The sequence below is a fragment of the Perca fluviatilis genome, chromosome 21 (assembly GCF_010015445.1).
Source record: "Perca fluviatilis chromosome 21, GENO_Pfluv_1.0, whole genome shotgun sequence".
Taxonomy (NCBI): Eukaryota; Metazoa; Chordata; class Actinopteri; order Perciformes; family Percidae; genus Perca; species Perca fluviatilis.
This window is the reverse complement of record NC_053132.1, coordinates 7267027-7289363: the sequence shown is the minus strand read 5'-3', so window position 1 is coordinate 7289363 and position 22337 is coordinate 7267027. Positions and strand designations below refer to the sequence as shown.

Here is a 22337-nt window from a genome sequence, read left to right as displayed (position 1 = left end):
TGCTTCCACACACATACAAACTTTGAAAAAAATCCATCCATGCTGTTTTGAGTGAGATACAGTTTCTGAATGTGTCCTGCTTTCAGTCTCCTAGTGAGCTGTTCAAAATCGGCTCGGACTGTGACGTCACAGTCCGAAATGAGCTGGCTAACCACAACCGTTAGCTCGTTAGCATGCTAACCGTTAGCATTAGCATGCTAACGCTAGCATGCTACGTCGTTCTCAATAGCAAAGCACTGCTACAACACACACAAGTTCACCATAATCTACAAAAGAACTACTTACGTATGCCCTCATTTAGAAGTCTCCCAGCTAATCCTGCCTTGTAACTGACCAAAGTTGGAGAAACAGCTTTTTACACTGTCTCTAGAGTTAGCTAGCTGACATGATCTACATCTGAACTACTGAGCATGTGCGAGTGCAATCAAAGATAGTACAGAAGAAGAAGATGAAAAGAGGTCTCACTCTGTAGCTAAAACAGAAACCAGGTGAAAAGAGGATCTGCAGCAGTGAGAGAGAGCTGTGCAGTACAACAAAAACATGGTGTTTTTTGAAAATTAAACCATGTAAACCTATTCTGGTACAACCTTAAAATACAGTTATGAACCTGAAAATGAGCATAATATGGGCGCTTTAAAAAAATATTTTGCCAAGTGAAGATATCCCTGCATTATTGACTGCACATAGATTGATAAATAAAATAATTAGCATGAATCTGATGCCTTTTAAGCTTCAGTAGGTAGAAAGGAAAAAGAACACCAGAATTTCTCTCCCCTCTCTGTCGAGCCCCTTCCATCCGACGAGCAAGACATGCACTGGCATCATACAGTAACAGTAGAGAAAATGTATGCAAACAAATGAGCCGGTGTTTGTGCTAGGCTAAAGGCTAACGCCAGCAGACCAGCCCTCCCAACTGTTTCCACTGTTTCACAATGTCTGCTTCCTGGACAACAAACTGAAATCCATTTTTACACAACTTGGTTCTTTTGGCATCTTAATGGTTTAGCCTTGAATTAGCTGCAGGCCTGAGCCTTTGGCCACGGTTAGTATAACTATCACCGAAGCAACGTGCATGCTCATCTGCAGAACAGCCAACAGGAACAATACTTTATCTCTGAAATGACCTGTGATTGGCCAAAGTCTTCTGTCACGGGCTAGATTTTCTAAAGCCTGAAAATAGAGCAAAGAGGAGGTGCAGAAGTCTATTTACTGAGACCACTTGAATTACAATATGCTGAAAAGTTTATTAGGGAAGTTTTGACGAAGAATGACAAAAACAAACTGCCTACCCCATATATTTCTATTTTTTTAGGGTTGACCAATCAATCATACGTCAAGCACATCAATGCCACCTCAGCTTAACCACAATCCATTCAGCGGTGCCTTAAAATGCCATTGATGAACAAACATGAACAGAAGCCGACCGACAGCAGGGAAGACAAATGGCAGAGCTGAGCACTGACGTGACAGAGTGACAAATATGTTGATATATCATCTTTCTGTGGCTGTACACAATTTGTCTTTGACCTTTGGTGTGTGCTTACTTTGAAGTGAGTGCTTCAGTGTGTGTTTTTGTGTGTGTGTGTGTGTGTGTGTGTGTGTGTGTGTGTGTGTGTGTGTGTGTGTGTGTCTGCGCATGACTGTGTGTCAAATATGTGACTGTGTGTAGAAGCAGATGACCTCAGAGGCCTCACATCAGGTTTTCTGGCAGATACAATATGTCGGTTATGAACCTGCTGTGTCTGAAACTCTGGGATTTTGTGTGTGTGTGTGTGTACCTTGCAACCCTCGCAGGTAATGCAGCGGTAGTGGTAACCTGTGGCCTTGTCGCCACACACCACACATGGCTCATCCTTTTCGAGGTAGCTGGGGATGTACCCTGAGAGAGAGAGAACCAAGGGCAAAGACAACATTACACTGAATAATATGTTATTTTTTTAATTTTCATTGAAGATGTTCTACACACCAATGCACAACATTTGTATCCCATCAGTATCACACTACAACTACTTAACCCTTGTGTTGACTTCGGGTCAAATTGACCCGTTTTCAATTTTTGTTTTATATCATAAAATATGGGACGTAGAAATAAGTGCTGAAAATGTGTAGAAGAAAAATTTAACAATTTAAAATGTTGGAAAAAGCAAAAACAAACTGTGAAAAAAAGGCGTCAAAAACGTTGGACGGTTGACGGGAAGACATCACAAGGGTTAAAGGAATATATTACATGTTTTGAAGTGAGGTTGTATGAGGTACTCATCCACAGTAAGCGTATTAGCTACAGTAGATGGTGGTCGGCATGCCCCCCAGTTTGGAGAAGCAGACAGGAGTACCGACACGGAAGCTAAGCAATGTTCTGCTGTGGATGGGGGCAGTAGCTAAAAAATAAAGACACAACGGGGAACTGCAGCCTTTATCTATGCACTCTTCAAAGCCACCAGATTCCTTTCACAAAAACAGTAATTTTACCTCGCAGAACACAGGTGTTGCTGGGCTACTGCTGCCTCTTGCCAACCGCCATCTACTACAAGTGAAATACACTGACAATAAGAACCTGATACAACCCCACTTTAAAAAAAATCCAAATTATCCCTTTAAGAACATCCACCTTATTTTTAAAGGGTAAACACCATTTTTTAAAACCTATTTTCATATGTTTTTGTGTCTAAGTGACTGATGGGAACAACAATCTTTGAAACTGGTCCAGTATTAAGCGAGATCGCTGCAGTCGGCAAACAATTGTCCAGCTTGTGTCCCCTTCACAAAAGTGCTTGTTTTGCCACTGACAGGCTCAGATTAATATTCTTAGTGTCTGACAACATTATGGAAAGGATCCCTTCAGAGATAGACCTTTAAAAATCTCTTTAAGACCTTTCTGTTTAACCAGAAACAGCTCTGAAGTAGCTAGCTCTAAACCCACCAGACTCCATTAAAAAAGCAATACTTTTAGCGTGTATAGAGCAAACATATTTTCACATGTTAATCGATAACCTATGTGTTTATTTCAATCAAAACTAGAGTTGTGATGGTTGGATAAGTGGAAAGACGACCCAAAACGGCTTTTCATTATTTTATTTAGTTTCTGTTGACTTTGAATGAAGTGTTTTTTTACGATGCTAAAATTACTGTTTATTTACATGGAGTCTGGTTGGTTTAGCGAATGCAATTTCACCGATGTTTAAAAAAAAGGATCTTACCCTTTAACAGAAAGGTTGACCTCCTTAGAAATCCTTTCCATAATGTTGTCAGACACTTAGAATAATAATCTGAGTCTGTCAGCGGCAAAACGAGCACTTTTGTGAAGGTAAATACAAGCTGGACAATTGCCCTATTAACTTACATTGTAGCTTGTTTCGCCTCTGCCGACTGCAGCGATCTCGCTCAATACTGGACCAATTCCAAAAATTGTCGTCCCCATTAGTCACTTAGACACAAAAACATGGAAAATAGGGTCCAGGTTGAAAAATACCCAAGTATCCTAAAAATCTTTCATGTGTTCTGCTGGCGTAAAAGGTTTATAATATAAGCAGTGTTTGTAAACTATAGCTTAAGTCAGCTCTTTGTTTTAAATTATGACACACACATCCTCTTCAGTTACATATATAAACATACATCAAATCAACGTGATCATTACAGATTGGGTCTTTATTAGAATGTGGTTTTCCCTTCAGTGTAGACTGGTCTATATGTTGGTATAGAGTATTTGAATTGTTCCCTCTCTGTACTCGTCTTCCTCCCACTGCAGCCTTTACTTTAAACTAGGAAAGAGGAAAGTTTGTTCTTTTTCAAATGACTGCCTACAAGACCAGTTAAACAGAGGCAGCGAGCACAGAGACACAGGAAATAGCAGATTTCCAGTATAGCTAAGAAACTGGGAGGGGGAGGAGATGGTACACTGCAAGGCACGACTTAACACACACACACACACACACACACACACACACACACACACACACACACACACACACACACACACACACACACACACACACACACACACACACACACACGGCAGAGTTTTGTGCATTCTGTACATATATGTGCCTGACGTTCTCATGACATATATGCTAGAGTGTGTGTGTGTGTGTGTGTGTGTGTGTGTTTCCCGAGGCGTGGTGAGTACTGTGACTGGCAGTGTCAGTTGGGCTCTGCCTTTTGGCTTTGTAACAGATTTTAGAGGAGAAGAGGGAGGGCAAGAAGAGGATGGTGGGAAAGAGAGAAAAATGAGGGAAAAACAGCAGTGAGTGCCAAAGGGGCAGAAGTGACATTTGGGCCAAAATGATTTAGATATACATATATCATTGAAAAGCTCTTGGGCTCTTTCCTTTGATTAGGAAAACCCATTAGGAATCAAAATATGAATTTAGACGGAGAGAATAAAAGGAATCAAGGTGGAGAGAAAAAAAAGAATCAAGTGAAAACGTCTGTGAAATATGGAGGGAAAAGCGTATTTGCTAATAAAAAGTAGTGGAATAGAAAGACACCCCATCCTTGAGAGAGGGAAAAAGAAAAACACTGAGGCCAAAAGAAAACAAGAAATTAATACACGTGGGGGAGGACGCAGGAGGAGAATAGGTGGAAAAGAGGAAGGAGAAGAGGAACAGGCCAAAGGAAAGATAACGAGGACATCAGAGAACGATCATATAGGAAAAGTGTCAGCTTCAGTGTGTTGGCAGGGCGAGCAGCAGCAGCCGGATCCCTGAGCCAGTCTGCTGAGAACTGTGTTTGGAAGCCAAGCCCAAAATCAATACCGCTGCAGCTCTGTGGCTCTGGCTAACTGCCATTCACATGACGGGCCCTGCAATACCTCCACCAACAAAAACCAAGGAAAGGGAAGGAGATTTTTGCTGGCGTGGCTGAGTCAAGAAAATATTTTGTCTTCAAAAGTTTTACGACACAACATCTGCCATTTGGTTTGACCAAAGCGTGTGAATCCGCGTGGTATCAGGTCCCTGAAGGAGTCTCAGGACTGTTGCTCCGAGGTCCTTGCATGTTAACAGCACAGTGAGGTGACATTCGACACTGTAAACACTGACGAAATCAGGGCACACAAAACTGTACACCGAAGCTGGATTTGAAAACACAGCTGTTGTACAGAATCTAGTGCGGCCACTACTGCTGTGTTTACTGTCCCTTTCCTGACTGGCACTCACATTTCAAATATTTTTCTTCGATTACTTTAACCTCTGAGGACGAAAGACGCACCAGCAGCAGTGACCGTGAACCAGAACTGTGAAACTAAAACGACGAGCTTAAAGATGCTAAAACGCTCAGTGGAACTGCAGAGTCAGCTGATAATTCTCTGTGGGTGTGTCACTCACTGCGAGTGTAGCTTTTAAATTTGTCGAATAATCTTCTGTCCGTCCACTAATTCATTCACTAATCATTTCAACACTAGAATCGATCTAGTCATCTCAGAGTAAACTGCATTTTTTTTTTATTTCACATGTAATATACCTCTTTAGTGATTTGACAGGGATATGCCTCTTTACTTAATCCAGATTATGAGCTGTGAATGTGGTCGAAACCCTGACCAACATCAATGCACGTTAGACTCTTTAGTGTCCTGGAAGCCTGTTGAAGCATCCAAAGTCTGGCTGAGGGCCCACTCTACCGCAGGAAAAAGGTGACATCATTACAGTGTCTGTAATTCAATCCCATACAACCAGGCTGACATGTTGTCATACTCTCCCAGTTGAAATGAACCGTGGCAGGTAGAATGTGGTACAAGATTCCAGCAGTGATGCAGAGAGGCAGGCAATAAGCGAGTTCACTGTGGAGGGGAGCGGCCTTGGGAGATATACAGTATATTTTATGAATGCCAAATCAACCATCCTGTAGATTTTTATGTTGGTGCTCCTCCCACCCTACCTCCGTCCCCATCACTCTCTCTTACCTTCTTTACTCGCTTCTTTCAGCTCGGGGGATTTGGAGCTGTCACTCAGACAACGTGCTGCGTCCAACAAGAAAGCAGACAGAGCACAAGGCTTTCGTTTATTGATGACAGATGCCAAGATTTGTTTTACTTTTTCTCTTTGGACCACTAGCTTCTGTGCAGTCACTCAACTGCATGCATTCACTGTGGTGAGACTGACAGCTAAAATATTCCTTTGATAAAAAGTTTCTAAGAATACAAAAATGAATCAAAATATAGCTTTTCTAAATGAAAGGTTCCCTGCATTTGGAGAGCTTTTATTCTCTAAAAAGGAGAGGTGTGTTTCTAAAGAGACAAAAGAAAAAAATTCAGACTTCATTCACACTTCAGGTACGAAAGTGGAGGTTTGTTTGCTACAGCTGCCACTGCAGCGCTGCTTTAGAAAGTCTCTCTCTCTCTCTCTCTCCTCACCCACCCCCCCTCTCCCCATTATCAAAACACCACCCATCAGTTACTCACCAGTCATACTCTTCAACGAACATTGGCTGTTCTTCCTCTTCCTTTTCGGGCCATTGAGCCACCTGAGAGAAAAACAGAAATAGAAAAACAAGTAAAAATGCATGTAAATATATATTCAACCTTTATGTATCTGAATAAAAAGACGCACATAAAACACATTGCAAGCTGATCTAAACTGGATCAGCCAGAAAAGCCATCTGTCCAGTTTGGCTACATATGAAGGAAGACATTTGCTCAACAAGTCACCTAATTCCACCCTTTCCTGCTATCTGAAACTGCAAAGCACAGAACAAGTAAGCAGGACAGCATTGCTTCCCTTGCAGGGGACACGTCACGTTTGTTGACAAGTCCGTCAGCTGCACCATCGAGCTAACGAGAATGCTCATTAACCCCCAGGTGGAAATACAAAGGCTCGTGATTAGAGAACTTTTTTTTTTTTGCGGGTAGGTAAGGATCAAATGTTATACCAATGTATATATGTTAATACCACATGTAAAGGAGGTTGAGGACAGAATTAGAACACACAACAATAAACCGAACTTTATGAAAAAAGGACCCTTTCTAGAAACTTTTGTATTTCTCTCTTCTGGCATTACATTATCCTGTGTCCCAATTAGGGCTGCGCGATATGAGGAAAATATAATGCTGTTGAATATTGCAATAACCATATTACTTGCGATAAATATACAGATATTAAAGTGTACTCGGTTCTGCTGCTTTCAGTATTCTGCATTCTAACACAACATGTTGAAATTAAAACAAATGAATGGAAATCCTTTCCAACATTCTTTTATTTTTTTAAGATTTTATTTTAAATGTGAGACAATCTAAGGAACCACAAGTGATACAAGAAAAACAGACGGTCACATAAAAAATAAACATTCTTTTATTAAACAAATTAACATTGAATTGAAATTTTAAAGTGTAGTTTTTTTTTTCTACTGATAAAATATCTCAGAGTGTCTTTCGCGATATGTCGCAGCCTTCTAGCTGCCATGGTGGCAAAGAACTCCTAGCTGTCCAACACGGCCCTGTCACGACCTTTGACCAACAATGCAATGACGATTGATATTGATACATTGTGCAACCCTAATCCCAAACAGGTAACCATCTGGTACTCAAATTAAATTAAAGAGTAAAAGAGCTGTGTCTAGACCGACAAGTAAAGGTTTAGTCATAGGGACATAGGGAGGTATTTGGCAGAAAAAGTTCTTGAGGGTGCTCTGAATCTGAATCCGATACAATTAAACCCCCAAAACCAGCCTAATTATTAGGATACACATGGGAAAGCCTCGCATTAACAGACGCAACACAAAGACAGCAACTCTATTATGCATCAGCAACATGCTCAACAAGCAGGTACACTCAGAAACACACCTCAAACCACACTGACACATGTGAAAGGCATGTAAAGCACTGATAGGAACTGGCGGATCTGAAGGGTTATGAAAGTGCGCAGATGGAGAAGGGAGAGAGCTAAGTAGAAGGGAGGAGGAAAAAAAACATGTCTGAAAAGAGAGTATGGTAGAGAGAGAGAGAGAGTCAGTCAGTCAGTCAGTCAGTCAGTGAGTGCTCCTCATCAATGCTTGATGTGTTCTGAATCTCAAGAGTCCAGCTCTCTGCTCTCAGACACTCCCAGTAGCCTCCAGCTCTCCTCCCACACCGCGGCTCTTTAATACTCCCTCCAGGAGATGGAGCAGGACTCCATTAGCACCATTAATACAAATTCCACTCTGTAAAGATGCAACACACAGGCCTGCAGGTTACATTTGCTCTGGGAAGGAATTGTAGTACAGTATGTTATTTATGATCTGGAGGAATGGTACGTCCTGTGTTGCTATTTCTGATTTTTTTAAGAGCTTTTGTACCGTTTAAAGTTTTTCCCTATCTGAATCAAAGGTCTGGTGTCATATGTTGTACAGATTATAAATCCCTTTGTGATTTGTATACAGTACAGGCCAAAAGTTTGGACACACCTTCTCATTCAATGCGTTTCCTTTTTATTTTCATGACTATTTATGTAGATTCTCACTGAAGGCATCAAAACTATGAATGAACACATATGGAATTATGTACTTAACAAAAAAGTGTGAAATAACTGAATGTTATGTCTTATATTTTAGATTCTTCAAAGTAGCCACCCTTTGCTTTTTTTATTAATAAGGGAAAAAATTCCACTAATTAACCCTGACAAGGCACACCTGTGAAGGTAAAACCATTTCAGGTGACTACCTCATGAATCTCATTGAGAGAACACCAAGGGTTTGCAGAGTTATCAAAAAAAGCAAAGGGTGGCTACTTTGAAGAATCTAAAATATAAGACATGTTTACAGTTATTTCACACTTTTTTGTTAAGTACATAATTCCATATGTGTTCATTCATAGTTTTGATGCCTTCAGTGAGAATCTACAATGTAAATAGTCATGAAAATAAAGGAAATGCATTGAATGAGAAGGTGTGTCCAAACTTTTGGCCTGTACTTTATATATTAATAAGGTACTGACTATATTACTGAGGCATTTAGTTAGGGCTGGGCAATATTTATATCTATATTATTCCGACATCGATATATGAGGCTAGATATCGTCTTAAATTTTGGATATTGTGTATCAAGTGTTGATTTTTCCTGGTTTTAAAGGCTGCATTACAGTAAAGTGATGTAATTTTCTGAACTTACCAGACTTACTAGCTGTTTTAGGTTTTTTTTCCTTTACCCACTTAGTCAATGTATCCACATTGTGAACCCACATGGTGATATAAAAATAAGTCTAAAATCTTCCTCCCAATTGAGATATTGCTTCCAAGTTCACGCTCGGCAACAGGTGTTTGGCTGTTGTCTGCTGTCACACCATTCCTTGCCATTTTGTACAAAGAGGTATCAGTTACAACTCTAGAAAGCTACATTTGAATCAACTTTGGGACAAAAAAGAGAAAGCAAAGGTTTAAGTACTAGTTTGAACATTCTTGGTGCAGTTATTTTGTTTCCGCTGTACTTTGCATGGCGGGATAACTCACTGTGAATTAAGTATGCATACCAGCATCTCTGGTTATTTTCTAATTGGTTACTTTCTAATACGTACTGTGGACCTGGGATTCAGTGATGGAAAAACATGGGTTTCAAGTCACTCAGTGCATGAAAACATATTCTTGTTTTCATGCTTTATAATGTAGAGATTTAATGTGAATCAAACGGTCTTATAGACAATATTTAATTGCTTCTACATTACTCTCTAGGGCTGCGCAATATATTGTTTTTTTATTGTTATCGCGATATCAACTGGCGCAATAGACACATTGTGAAAGGCTCAGATAATATCAGTAGAAAACTGCACTTTCAAATGTAACTGGAGGAAAAAGGAGAGATGCCTAGGATTTGAGACAAAAATTAAATTGCGGCGAAACCATGCAGGAACTCATAGTGCACCTTTAAAGAGAGGTGCTGTAGCTGGTGCCGACTCGTCCTCGCTGACAATTTCTTGGCTTCTTTTACGTTAGCCCAGCCGCTGCTTGGTTTTATAAAGTAATTCACATTATTTCCCTGTTTCGCCAGGGCTTTCCCGCTTGCTTGTCGCCGTTTGTTGTAAATCTACTGGAGTCTTCTGCATTCAATCAGAGCGAGAACGCGACATCTAGTTTTTACTTTATCGCATATGCTACAGTCTACAGTGATTTGTAAATGTATAAAGATGATTGTTCAATGTTTTTGACATCATTACAGTTGTTGTTAATGGAACAAAAGATATACAAATCAATGTAACCTACTTTAACACAATTCAAATTGTGCAGAGGGAGACAATTAGAATTTTCGGTCCTCATAATTACCGGATAACGAAAACTCAGATCGTGCAGTCCTATTATTCTACTCTTAAGCCAGCATGTTTTTATGTTTCACACCAGCAAACAATGTTTGCCCCTAGAAAAACATAACAATATAATAGCCTGTTAAGTTCAGGAGTTGCTGTAATTGAGCTTAAATGTCAACTCAAACTGCCCTTCACATTTTACCTTGGCTTCAATTATAGCACTGTCTTGTTTTCACTTATGGTTTCCTTTGCCCTTTTCAGAATACATCAGATAGCTTAGCAGGGCATTAAATGAAGCTTCTAAACAGCCTAGTGAGGTAACGCTTGATTTATCGCGATTGTGCGTGTAGTATCTTATTAGAAACTAAAGGATTTAATGTTCCTGTCATGGTGGCATGTGGGAAGAGAATGGAGGACTTCTGACATGACTCCAAAAGCTAAAGGTGTCAGTACGCTTGCCTGTGAAGCAACACTTATTTGCATTCAACCACAGCAATGGTTGCAAGGGTGCGAATGTCACAATCTAACGAGTTAAGAGATCTGAGAACTCTATGAACATGGCCGATGCTTTTCATTCAATTTGTGGACAACGTTTAATGTCAGTGTGCTGAGAAAACAGAATAAAAAGCTGTCAAAGCAGCAGAAACACAATGTGCGTTTTTTTTTTTACTAACTGCCACTCAAAGGTAAATATCTCTCCCTCTGCCAATTGGCTTCCACATCAAACCCTACAGCTGCTGGAGGGGACAAGCGTCACATTGACAACTATTTGACAGTTCAGTCTTCCCATGTGACAGCATGTTGAAGATTGAAACATAGGCAGAGTGGATATAAACAGATACTCTTGATTCATGTCTCTGTGTCACTCCTACGACAACTATGCCTTCTCTGCATCTCTGTACTGAGATCTTGCATCCCAACAACAGGTCACTCATAACCACAGGCCTATAGACCACACTTACATGGGTATTTTTGAAAACTGTGTTTTCCCCTCCTTTTGATCTAAAAAAAAAAAAAAACCTTACACACAAGCACCATTTAAAAATATTGTTCAACCACATGAAAATGCAAAAACACTTTGAAGCACTGTCAAGAGCAGGCAGGAATATAATCCAAACGCAATGTTGGCCAATCATACAAAAAAGATGATGTAGGCCAATCAGAGGCCTGAAAAAAAGCAATCGCTGGAAGGCTACCTGGCTGCAAGGGCGCAGCGATCGCTACGTAGTGCATTCGGACGCCTCTGTTCCGCAATTTAGTGGACGAGTAACCAGCGCTGTTTTGGCCACGTCCGCCATTGCACAAAATGTCGCCTTTTTTTGTGACGCCTCACAAAGGAGGTAACGACACACACTGTGACATTACAAATCCAAAACTCCCAACGAACAGACGAAAGGCCAAAACGCACAGAAAAAGCTGCGTTTACAAAAAAAAACACCTATGTAAGTGTATAGGTCACAACCTGCCAAATATTAAACTTTGTTTTCCCTCAGTTGAGCTGTGCACTGTTTTCACAGCACACATTTGACACATGATTAACACATAATAACAGCCAGAGAATTAGCACAGCAATGGTACAATAATGAAATGATAACACAAATCACGGCTCTCTGAATAGGTTCCAGCTCTAACCCACTATTAAGATCTGATGAATCCCAAAATAGCACTAATGAAAATATTAGCAGTCCTTGCAGCTAAAAGAGGAGCTTAGCACTCTTGGTTAGTGCTTTACACCGCTCTAAGAGCTCTCAGTGGAAAGAGGAGAAAAACAGTGTCAAGTGGCCCTAAGAAGCAAGCAAAGAAAACAAAAACATGACTACAGAGCAGCACCAATACGCTTTAGTGTGAAAAATAATTAACTTCTTGTTTAACATGATGGTTTGAAGCACAACTCTAAACAAGCATTTGAGCAAACCGAACAGAAAGAAACACTAATTTGGGTGTTTATGCAAAAAAGCTGCCAGCCTGACAGGATTTGAAATGATATCACACAGCCGGTGAACATGAGGCCACATGCGCGACGAATACAAGTACGCCTGTTCATGAATGAAAACATAAATCAGATGTGAATTTTTTTTTCAAGGAATGCAAGGTTCTGCAGGTTGGGGCAAGATGCCCCTGTGCAGTGCAGGCATACCACAGATCGCTTTTCAAATTTCAGCTTTCAAAATCTGACGGGATAGGGATTGCAACACAACGCTGAGTAGCCCAGCACACTGTGTGCACTCTCGGCAACCTGAGCCAACCCCACACATACTGTACTTTTCCCCCTCTGGCTTCTCCGGCACACACGCGCATGCGCGCACGCACGCACGCACGCACGTACGCACACGCACACAATGACACTCAATGTTAACTTAACGTTGACATTTATTAGCAACAATATGATTCATATGGCCCGATACCTGTTCAGAATATGTACACATGCTGTACCAACAAACAGCCTAAAACAAAATTCAGAATACAGAACAACATGAGCCAAAAAGATGTGACGAAAAAGACTTACAGTGCTGACCTGACGATGCAGTGGGACTGTAAAATATGCATGGCAGAGGAAAAGTGCTAGTTGAAGTGGCAGATGTAAGTAACTAGCTGTAACACAGCTCTCATACGTAGACTTCTGTCTAGCTGTCTTTCTCACTCTCTTACTCCCTGACGTCTCTACCCAGTTGTGCTATGTTTAGCCTGCCGAACGACATAAATACACTCTGCCTCTCCCTCCCTCTTCCTCTAATCTGTGGGACTTTCTTGCTCTGCTGCTAGTACCACCCAGTCTACCCTGATTGGAGGACAGCCAGCTTCTACACCTGTGACTGTGGAGTGCATCCAACATGTAATTGCTGTGCTGTCAGGTAACTGAGCACTCTCATGAGACTCGACTATTTTAGGACAGGTGCCGGTTTCATTAAGGCAAAAGCAGCGCGCATGAGCAAATCAGCGATCAACACCAGTCAATGAAGTATCTGTCATTAAAGATAATTCCCCTCATGTTGGCACACCTAAAGGATAACATAGTTGTTATTTTACATGTTTGTTGTTGTCAACAAATCCCACCAAAAGATCAAAACCAACAATTTGTTTAGTCTGTCTCTAAATACTCTATCTTGCCTAACCGGTCTGTGGCACTCAGTCCCAAACTCATTGGTTCCTGCTGGAGACCTTAATAAAACAATAAGATCAGATCAAATTTAGTGATCCCACACTGGGGAAATTCAGGTCACAAATATATAGATTCTAAAAAAAAAAAAAAAAAAAAAAAAGGGCTCAGTAATTTCCAAAAACAGTGGCTCACTGAAGTTTTTAGCAAACAAACGAGAGGAAATAGTGCATTTGTTGGGGACTATTTTCAGTGGCGGATTAATCTACATTTGGTGCTCTAGTGAGTATTTGTGGCAGCCGGACGGTGTGTTTGGGATTAAGTCAAACATGTCACCCAGTGCAACAGTGTGGCTCACTCATGAGTTTTTAATAGTCTTTGGACAGCAATGGAGCTCTATGGCACAGAGGAAGAGGATGAAGATACACAGACATAACTTGTTTGCTCTTTTCATGGAATTTGTTGACAATAAGACAAATATGAAATATTGCCAGCCTTATACGTTGAAAGGTAAATTCACCCAATTTACAAAAAGTCCAAGACAAAACAGATACCTCTAGTAGTGTCTAGCAATTCACATTGTTTGGGGTTTTATGTATTATGGTTCTGAATGGCAAATAATGAAATGTAACAGTATTGTACATGTGGCTCTCCATTAACAATTCCCTGGCTACAATGTCCTGAAAGAAATAGCCTCTAGGTTCTCTAAAAAATATGCTGCTATTGAATTTTTTTAATTTCATTTTCATTGCAATCACCTCCATTATATTTGGGTGGTGCCAGAAATCTCACAGACTTCAAAACCTCGGCAAATAAAACCCAAACTATCTGCATAGCTAGATACAACTATTTTTGGGTGAACTGACCCTTTAAGTGAAGAAGACTGAGAGGCACCTGCTCTGAGCTCATGCTCTTTAAACAGACAGAACAATACAGAGATACTCGGAATAGTCCAGAGAATTATATCCATAACAGCGTCTGAATGAGGATCCCTGTCCTATGTTTTTAGCGCCACAGTCGCCTTTTGTTTAGCATGCATGCTACAGGCCTACAGCTGGGTCCGTCCCGTCCTATACATGCTGCACTAATGGGACACTTTGTTCCCTTATGTATCCTGCCACTGTCTAAATTACAGGCTAAGCAAGAAGGGGATATTACTGCAGCATGCCACTAAGTGAAAGCAAGACAACTCCCTCTGTCTAAATACACATAAGTTTACAGCAACCCACACATAACCTTCAATATTGAACATTGAGCTAAATCCTCAAAATACATCCGGTACAATGAAACTATACAGACTTCATGGCTAAATAGCCTGTATTTAGCTCCAATGAGGTGACATCAATCAGTTTGTGTGTATTTTGCTTCTTTAAATTTTATTCTATATTTTTCTAAAATATTCCCAAATGGTATGCATAGTTACTGTTAAGTGATTCATTAAAAACAAATCTCTATAACTGAATTAAATCATTTATATATATTTTGAAAAACCCAAAAATAGGATTCATTTTCCAAATGTTTAATGTACAAACGTGCACATCTTAAACAAAAATATCGGTCATTTTTAATGAACCCCAGCAATCTGGCGCTGCATCCAACCACTAACCTTTTCCTAGACATGAATCAGTCCTTTCCCCCCCCTTTCTTTGTGTATGTCTATATTTTTATAATTATTATTTTGTGTGCTTGTTTTTGCCAATTTCAATTATTTTTCAACTTTGTACTTCTGGCTACTAGGTTCATGGGGGGATGTGAGGGGTTGGATGGAGGGACAGGGGATGGGACTCTGTAATAGGAGATTTGTTTGGGAACACTGTTCCTTATTCTATGTTACTGCATTTGGATTGTAAGTTAACCACTCTGTTCAATAAAAAAATATGAAAATATATCGGTCATTTTGAAAAAAGAAATGACATGAATCTTTCATATTGAACTTGACTTTTAAATTGTAGACTTTAATTGTATTTGATAAAAATAAGTCCCAAGTTAGCAGGAATACCTGCCCTTAAATCCACCGGGTAGACTATGCTGCTTGGTGTGGTGATGCAAAACAATGCTGTGTAGATGAACTTTCACTCGTCTGCAGCAGCTGCATCTCTATCTATGGCAGCTTATTTGCATATTTCGATTTATAGGTCGTTGCATTTGCACTTTTTTTTTTTTTTAGCAGTGAACAAAATCACAAACAAAACACTGATCACACTGCACTGATGCATTTTTCCAGCTTGTTCTTTTGCACAATGACATTTAATGATAGTAGCTACCATCATTTTAAATGGAAAACCCAATATACTGGAGCAGTAATTCATGCAGCCATGTGAAATCACCAGTATTATCCATTCACACTTATTATCCACATTAAATCTCAAAAGCTCAAATTCTTTTGTGCTAATGCAACATTAGTGCAGGTGTGCCCACCCTTTCAACGATCAGAAATCCGTTGTTCTTTCTCATTTTGTAACCTTTAAAACTAACAGTTTTCTGTAATTGTGGTCTCGGCTGTTAAGAGTCCTGTTGAGATTCAGAGTCGTACGCAGACGGACACACACACGCACACACACACACCTGCTGCTTTTCGCTCTCAAATTGGTGAAAATTGCCAGTTGAATTTTGGTTTACACACTTAACCACAGTGGATCTCCATGATAACTAAGGTTGCAGTGATCTGACGCAGGTGAAGATGAGGTTATCTTTCAGTAACAGTTCCATCGCCAAAAATATTACATTTTCAAATATAAGACACACCTCGCAACATACGCATTGAAATCTAATACTCCACAGATTTCAATCGACACAACAGGTGTGCTATTGTGTTACCCCCAGTAGATCTACTGTATGTATACACCTAACACATACAGTACTTCATGTACACGCCCATATACTGCATACAGAACATAGTTATTAACCAAACAAAAGACCTTAATCCTTTGACAAAAGATACAGGTACGTCCAGTACAGTAGCTCTCAGAGTACAAATAACAATGCCTCTGACCCGCGCACGACAGGACTTCCTCCTGTCTCGGGGCAGAAAAACACTTGTCAAAAGGGAAGATTCTGAACATGAGAGAGACTAGGGGGCTGTGGCCGACATTAAAGGCAGTGAGGAGGATAACACAGGGAGACCTGACTTTTATGTCACAGGAGGTAAAAAAACATTTTAAATGCATTATGTGAAAAAGGATCACACTTTCTCCCAGTGTGTCAAGATGCAAATGTTTTCTTTTGATAGGAGATAGTTCCTATTTCTCTCTACATGTGTGAGTGTACGTTCGGTAGACAGATATTCCTCCCTTTGTCTGCACAAACAGGTTTGAGTGTATTCACAGATCATGCTGCAGAGTTATTACCACCCATCTCACACAACAGCTGAGCGAAACAGGTCGTACCTGCGGTGAATAAAACATTCTGATGAGCACAGATACCCGAAAGGAAGCGGGAACACTATGTAAAGTACTAATGTAATGCTACAGCTGAATTACCTTCAACAATTCCATCTTATCGGCTCAGTAATTGAATCAGAATCATTGTTGCCTGAGAAAAATTTATAATATGCAGTTAATTGTTGGTTAAATTATATATATATATATACAGTGCCTTGCGAAAGTATTCGGCCCCCTTGAACTTTTCGACCTTTTGCCACATTTCAGGCTTCAAACATAAAGATATAAAACTGTAATTTTTTGTGAAGAATCAACAAAAAGTGGGACACAATCATGAAGTGAAACGAAATTTATTGGATACTTCAAACTTTTTTAACAAATAAAAAACTGAAAAATTGGGCGTGCAAAATTATTCAGCCCCTTTACTTTCAGTGCAGCAAACTCTCTCCAGAAGTTCAGTGAGGATCTCTGAATGATCCAATGTTGACCTAAATGACTAATGATGATAAATAGAATCCACCTGTGTGTAATCAAGTCTCCGTATAAATGCACCTGCTCTGTGATAGTCTCAGAGGTCCATTTAAAGCGCAGAGAGCATCATGAAGAACAAGGAACACACCAGGCAGGTCCGATATACTGTTGTGGAGAAGTTTAAAGCCGGATTTGGATACAAAAAGATTTCCCAAGCTTTAAACATCCCAAGGAGCACTGTGCAAGCGATAATATTGAAATGGAAGGAGTATCAGACCACTGCAAATCTACGAAGACCCGGCCGTCCCTCTAAACTTTCAGCTCATACAAGGAGAAGACTGATCAGAGATGCAGCCAAGAGGCCCATGATCACTCTGGATGAACTGCAGAGATCTACAGCTGAGGTGGGAGACTCTGTCCATAGGACAACAATCAGTCGTATACTGCACAAATCTGGCCTTTATGGAAGAGTGGCAAGAAGAAAGCCATTTCTTAAAGATATGCATAAAAAGTCTCGTTTAAAGTTTGCCACAAGCCACCTGGGAGACACACCAAACGTGGAAGAAGGTGCTCTGGTCAGATGAAACCAAAATCGAACTTTTTGGCAACAATGAAAAACGTTATGTTTGGCGTAAAAGCAACACAGCTCATCACCTTGAACACACCATCCCCACTAAACATGGTGGTGGCAGCATCATGGTTTGGGCCTGCTTTTCTTCAGCAGGGACAGGGAAGATGGTTAAAATTGATGGGAAGATGGATGGAGCCAAATACAGGACCATTCTGGAAGAAAACCTGATGGAATCTGCAAAAGACCTGAGACTGGGACTGAGATTTGTCTTCCAACAAGACAGTGATCCAAAACGTAAAGCAAAATCTACAATGGAATGGTTCACAAATAAACATATCCAGGTGTTAGAATGGCCAAGTCAAAGTCCAGACCTGAATCCAATCGAGAATCTGTGGAAAGAACTGAAAACTGCTGTTCACAAACGCTCTCCATCCAACCTCACTGAGCTCGAGCTGTTTTGCAAGGAGGAATGGGCAAAAATGTCAGTCTCTCGATGTGCAAAACTGATAGAGACATACCCCAAGCGACTTACAGCTGTAATCGCAGCAAAAGGTGGCGCTACAAAGTATTAACTTAAGGGGGCTGAATAATTTTGCACGCCCAATTTTTCAGTTTTTTATTTGTTAAAAAGGTTTGAAATATCCAATACATTTTGATCCACTTCATGATTGTGTCCCACTTGTTGTTGATTCTTCACAAAAAATTACAGTTTTATATCTTTATGTTTGAAGCCTGAAATGTGGCAAAAGGTCGAAAAGTTCAAGGGGGCCGAATACTTTCGCAAGGCACTGTATATATATATATATATATATATATATATATATATAAAACACACACACACACACACACACACACACACACACACACACACACACACACACACACACACACACACACACACACATATTAGAGCTGGGCAATATATCAATATTATATCGATATCGTGATATGAGTAAGTTGTGTCTTTTCCTGGTTTTAAAGGCTGCATTACAGTAAAGTGATGTCATTTTCTGAACTCACCAGACTGTTGTAACTGTTCTATTATTTGCCTTTACTCACTTAGTCATTATATCCACATTACTGATGATTATTTATCAAAAATCTCATTGTGTAAATATTTTGTGAAAGCAGCAATAGTCAACCCTACAATATCGTTGCAGTATATATATATATATAAAACCTTTATTAAAAGGGTAGAATATGTCACATTACAGCATTAAAATGTCTAAAAACGACTAGACCTATGTTATATATTCATGAGTTGTGTATAAGACTGCACAATATGAGGAAAATATGCACAATGCGATAACGTTGTCGAATATCACGATAACGGTATTACTAGGCAGAAGAGCATGATCAGCTCAAGACTACGCACACTGCCACGCACAACTGACAGACTGAGGAAGTCATTTGTCCCCAGGGCCATACAACTCTACAATGTTTCACAAAAGGGAAGAGGAGAGATAGACTTCACTGCTCAGTCTGTCTGCCTCTCCTACCTCTCCACCACTTCCACTACCTCCTATAACAATAGTTATGTACTGAGTGTCCACTGGCCCACTGTTTACTGCTTAAACGGTTTATTGGCTATATTAGCCCATATGCACAACCCCTCCCTTTATCCTGTATCCTTGCACTTTTGGACTTATTTGCACTATCACCATGACACACACTCTCATAGAGCACCTTACCACAGACCACCTTATGCACAATATAATTGCCCTGTCACTGCAAGTGTCTCATGCTTATACATCCCTTAGTACATTAATGTGGATTTTTTATTTAGTATCTTTTTTTTTATTTTCCATATTATTCATGTGGATTTATTTATTTTTTGTTATTTCTTAGTTTATCATCCTGTTATGATGTATGTGTATGTTGTGTGTGATGTCTGTAAGCTACTGGTACCTTGAATTTCCCCTTGGGGATCGATCGATCTATCTATCTATCTATCTATCTATCTATCTATCTATCTATCTATCTATCTATCTATCTATCTATCTATATACTTGCAATAAATAAACAGATATTAAAGTGTTCTCAGTTCTGCATTTCAGCTGCTTTCATTATTTTGCTAAAATACAACATATTTTGTGTAAGCATCAGCAGTCACATTTTTACAATACACTTTAGGGCCGCACGTTATCAGGGAAATATCTAATTATGATTATTTTGACTGATATTGCAATTGGGATATGATTCACGATATTGGAGGGAATGATCATTTTTGTTAGCCTGACAAGCCAGACCCACATCAAGATGTTGGGTCTGGGAACTCACCATTGACAGGGCACAATCCGAGGGGCGGGATAAACGGCTGTCTTTCAAATTCCCTCTGCACGCAATAGGACATAGATAGCGCTACAACCAACAAGAGCAACGAAGAAGGTAGCGAAGCTAGTTGATAGATTAAACTTTCCGGTCGGCAAAACTCCGAACACATCTTCCTTTTTAAAGAAAGATTTCTGTGCCGTTCTTTGTTCTTTTCTCAAAGAAAAGCTTAACTCCAAGTCTTCCAGAAGACCGCTGTTCCCAGCAGCAGCAGCCATAAGACAGCCCACCGACTCTATACACGATGTGATTGGCCTGACCAGAGTTTGGTTTTTCCAGCTCGCAAGTCAACGGAGAGTGCCTAGACCCCCCTGGCTGCAAAATAATTTTGCTGCCACTAGGGTGCGTCTAGATTTCTAGGCTACATTTTTGTATCATTTTAGTCATTTTCATTAACAAATATACAGTATATAGTGTGATTTTTGCACCCATTTTCTGTGCCCAACAGAATGGTTTGACATACATATTTTGCATATTCATACAAATATTGCTCCACAGTGTTTGCTTTAGGATTTTTTTTTTTTTAGCAGTGGGGGCAGGTCCAAACACCCCCCACCAATGAAACGGAACAGACACTTCGCTGCAACACAAACAAATATATTTATTCACCTCTATTCACACACACTGAGGCATATTTTCAGTTGTGATTGAACTGTATTTTTTTAGTTACTATATAGGCCAACTTTGATCTTGACATATAGGCTAAGCATTCTGTAGCAAATAACAATAAACCAACTATTAATTACATTATCTTAATGCAGTGAAACTACTTCAGCATGTAAATAACGCACCTAAAATACAAAGGTGAGCAAGGGCGTTCAGCAATCACTATCGAATCAACAGCCACGTGGATTTAGCTAGCAGGTGAAGAATACAAACAACGATAATCACCAGTTAACTTAATTTAAATTTGCAAGACCAGGCTAAAATGAACTGACAACATAAGTTATACGATTTACAGTTCTCAAGGACGTACACACACAATCTCAACTGACTTATCATCTGGACAGCGTCTCTTTTTCCTTTCTCCCTTTATCTGCCGAGTGACGCGCTATTCTCCAACATGCACTCTAACAATGCAGCCCTATTTCTGATACCGTGGGGGGCAGAAATGTCAAATCAACATAGAGGAAACACTGCTCCCCCCTCTGCGTTTTGGATATTACACTAGTCCACATTGCGATTTTGATAAAATTGCGATTAATTGTGCAGCCCTAATACACTTTTTAGATCATGGTGATTTTTAAACCAAACGTCTGAAGTTACTAGAGATACAATCTGTTAGCAGCAGCTTCGCTTGCACACCTTCAGCCTCAGAGAAACACAGATTTTTAATGTGAAACTGCTTGTTACTAATCACCGGGACCGAACATTGAAGGGATCTCCAACCGGGAGACGCTGACTGGAATAACGGCAATGGTGGTAAAGACTCCCATGATCTCACGCTACTTCATGAGCTCACCAAACGGAGTCTTTTGTTATAGTTTTGATTGAGAGACCCCAAGAGGCAGAAAATGACATATTGTAACAGGAAGTCCCTTGAGATTAAAGTCTCATTTTCTAGTGAGACCTGGCCAAGATGGCACACCATGACAAGTAGGGCTGTGCAATCAATTCAATTTTGATCGCGATTTCAGATCCTATAGATCATGAAAACAATGTAATTGAGAAAAACTCTTATTTTGCACAGTAGGTTTTGCAACTAAACTCTTATTTTGTCTTGTGTTCTGAATGAAAAAAAGAAAACATTCAATTTACACTTTAAGATGTTTTCACTGTCAATTTGTTTAACTGTTTCACAAGTTCAATAAATGCAACATCTTCCCAAAAGGTCATTGAGTAATTTTGTTAAATAATCTTGATTTCAAAAATGAACGTAAAAATGTGTTTTTTCCATAATCGAGCAGCCCTAACTACAAAATTATAAAATAGACAAGGGACAATTAAAAACAGACAAGGGACACCAGATACATAATACAAAAAAAAACAATTGCACTCTTTTCTCAGTTTTGTTTATCATCTGGTCTCATATGTTTGAGTGGAGGCTCTCAGATAAGTGCAGTGGATAAAAGCAGGCGGCCTCTTGAAGCACATCAACAACAAAGATTCCTGGATACAGAAAACCACACACACAGACACACAGACACACACAGACACACAGACACACACACACACACACACACACACACACACACACCACTGCGGCGTAAGCCTTTGCCACTGTTAATGCAACACACTGCAAGCAGCCTTGCATCATCTGTGTGGTGTCATGAAGTGATGCAAGCTGCA

At 40.0% G+C, this 22337-nt stretch overlaps 1 protein-coding gene across 5 annotated transcripts in view; it reads right to left on the bottom strand.

Annotated features, from left to right (window-relative positions):
- The window catches only part of LOC120550851 (thyroid hormone receptor alpha), a 37878-nt gene that overhangs the window by 13360 nt on the left and 2181 nt on the right, over nt 1-22337 (bottom strand). For 2 of the 5 annotated variants that reach the window (XM_039787751.1, XM_039787756.1), the window contains exons 2-4: nt 6395-6456; nt 5897-5953; nt 1779-1879 (exon numbers count right to left, since the gene is read on the bottom strand). In XM_039787751.1, coding sequence (XP_039643685.1) covers nt 1779-1879; nt 5897-5953; nt 6395-6456 — 220 coding nt within the window. Of the gene's footprint in view, nt 1-1778; nt 1880-5896; nt 5954-6394; nt 6457-12704; nt 13254-22337 lie in introns of those variants that run through there. The other 3 variants (XM_039787752.1, XM_039787755.1, XM_039787754.1) reach the window with 3 other exon arrangements.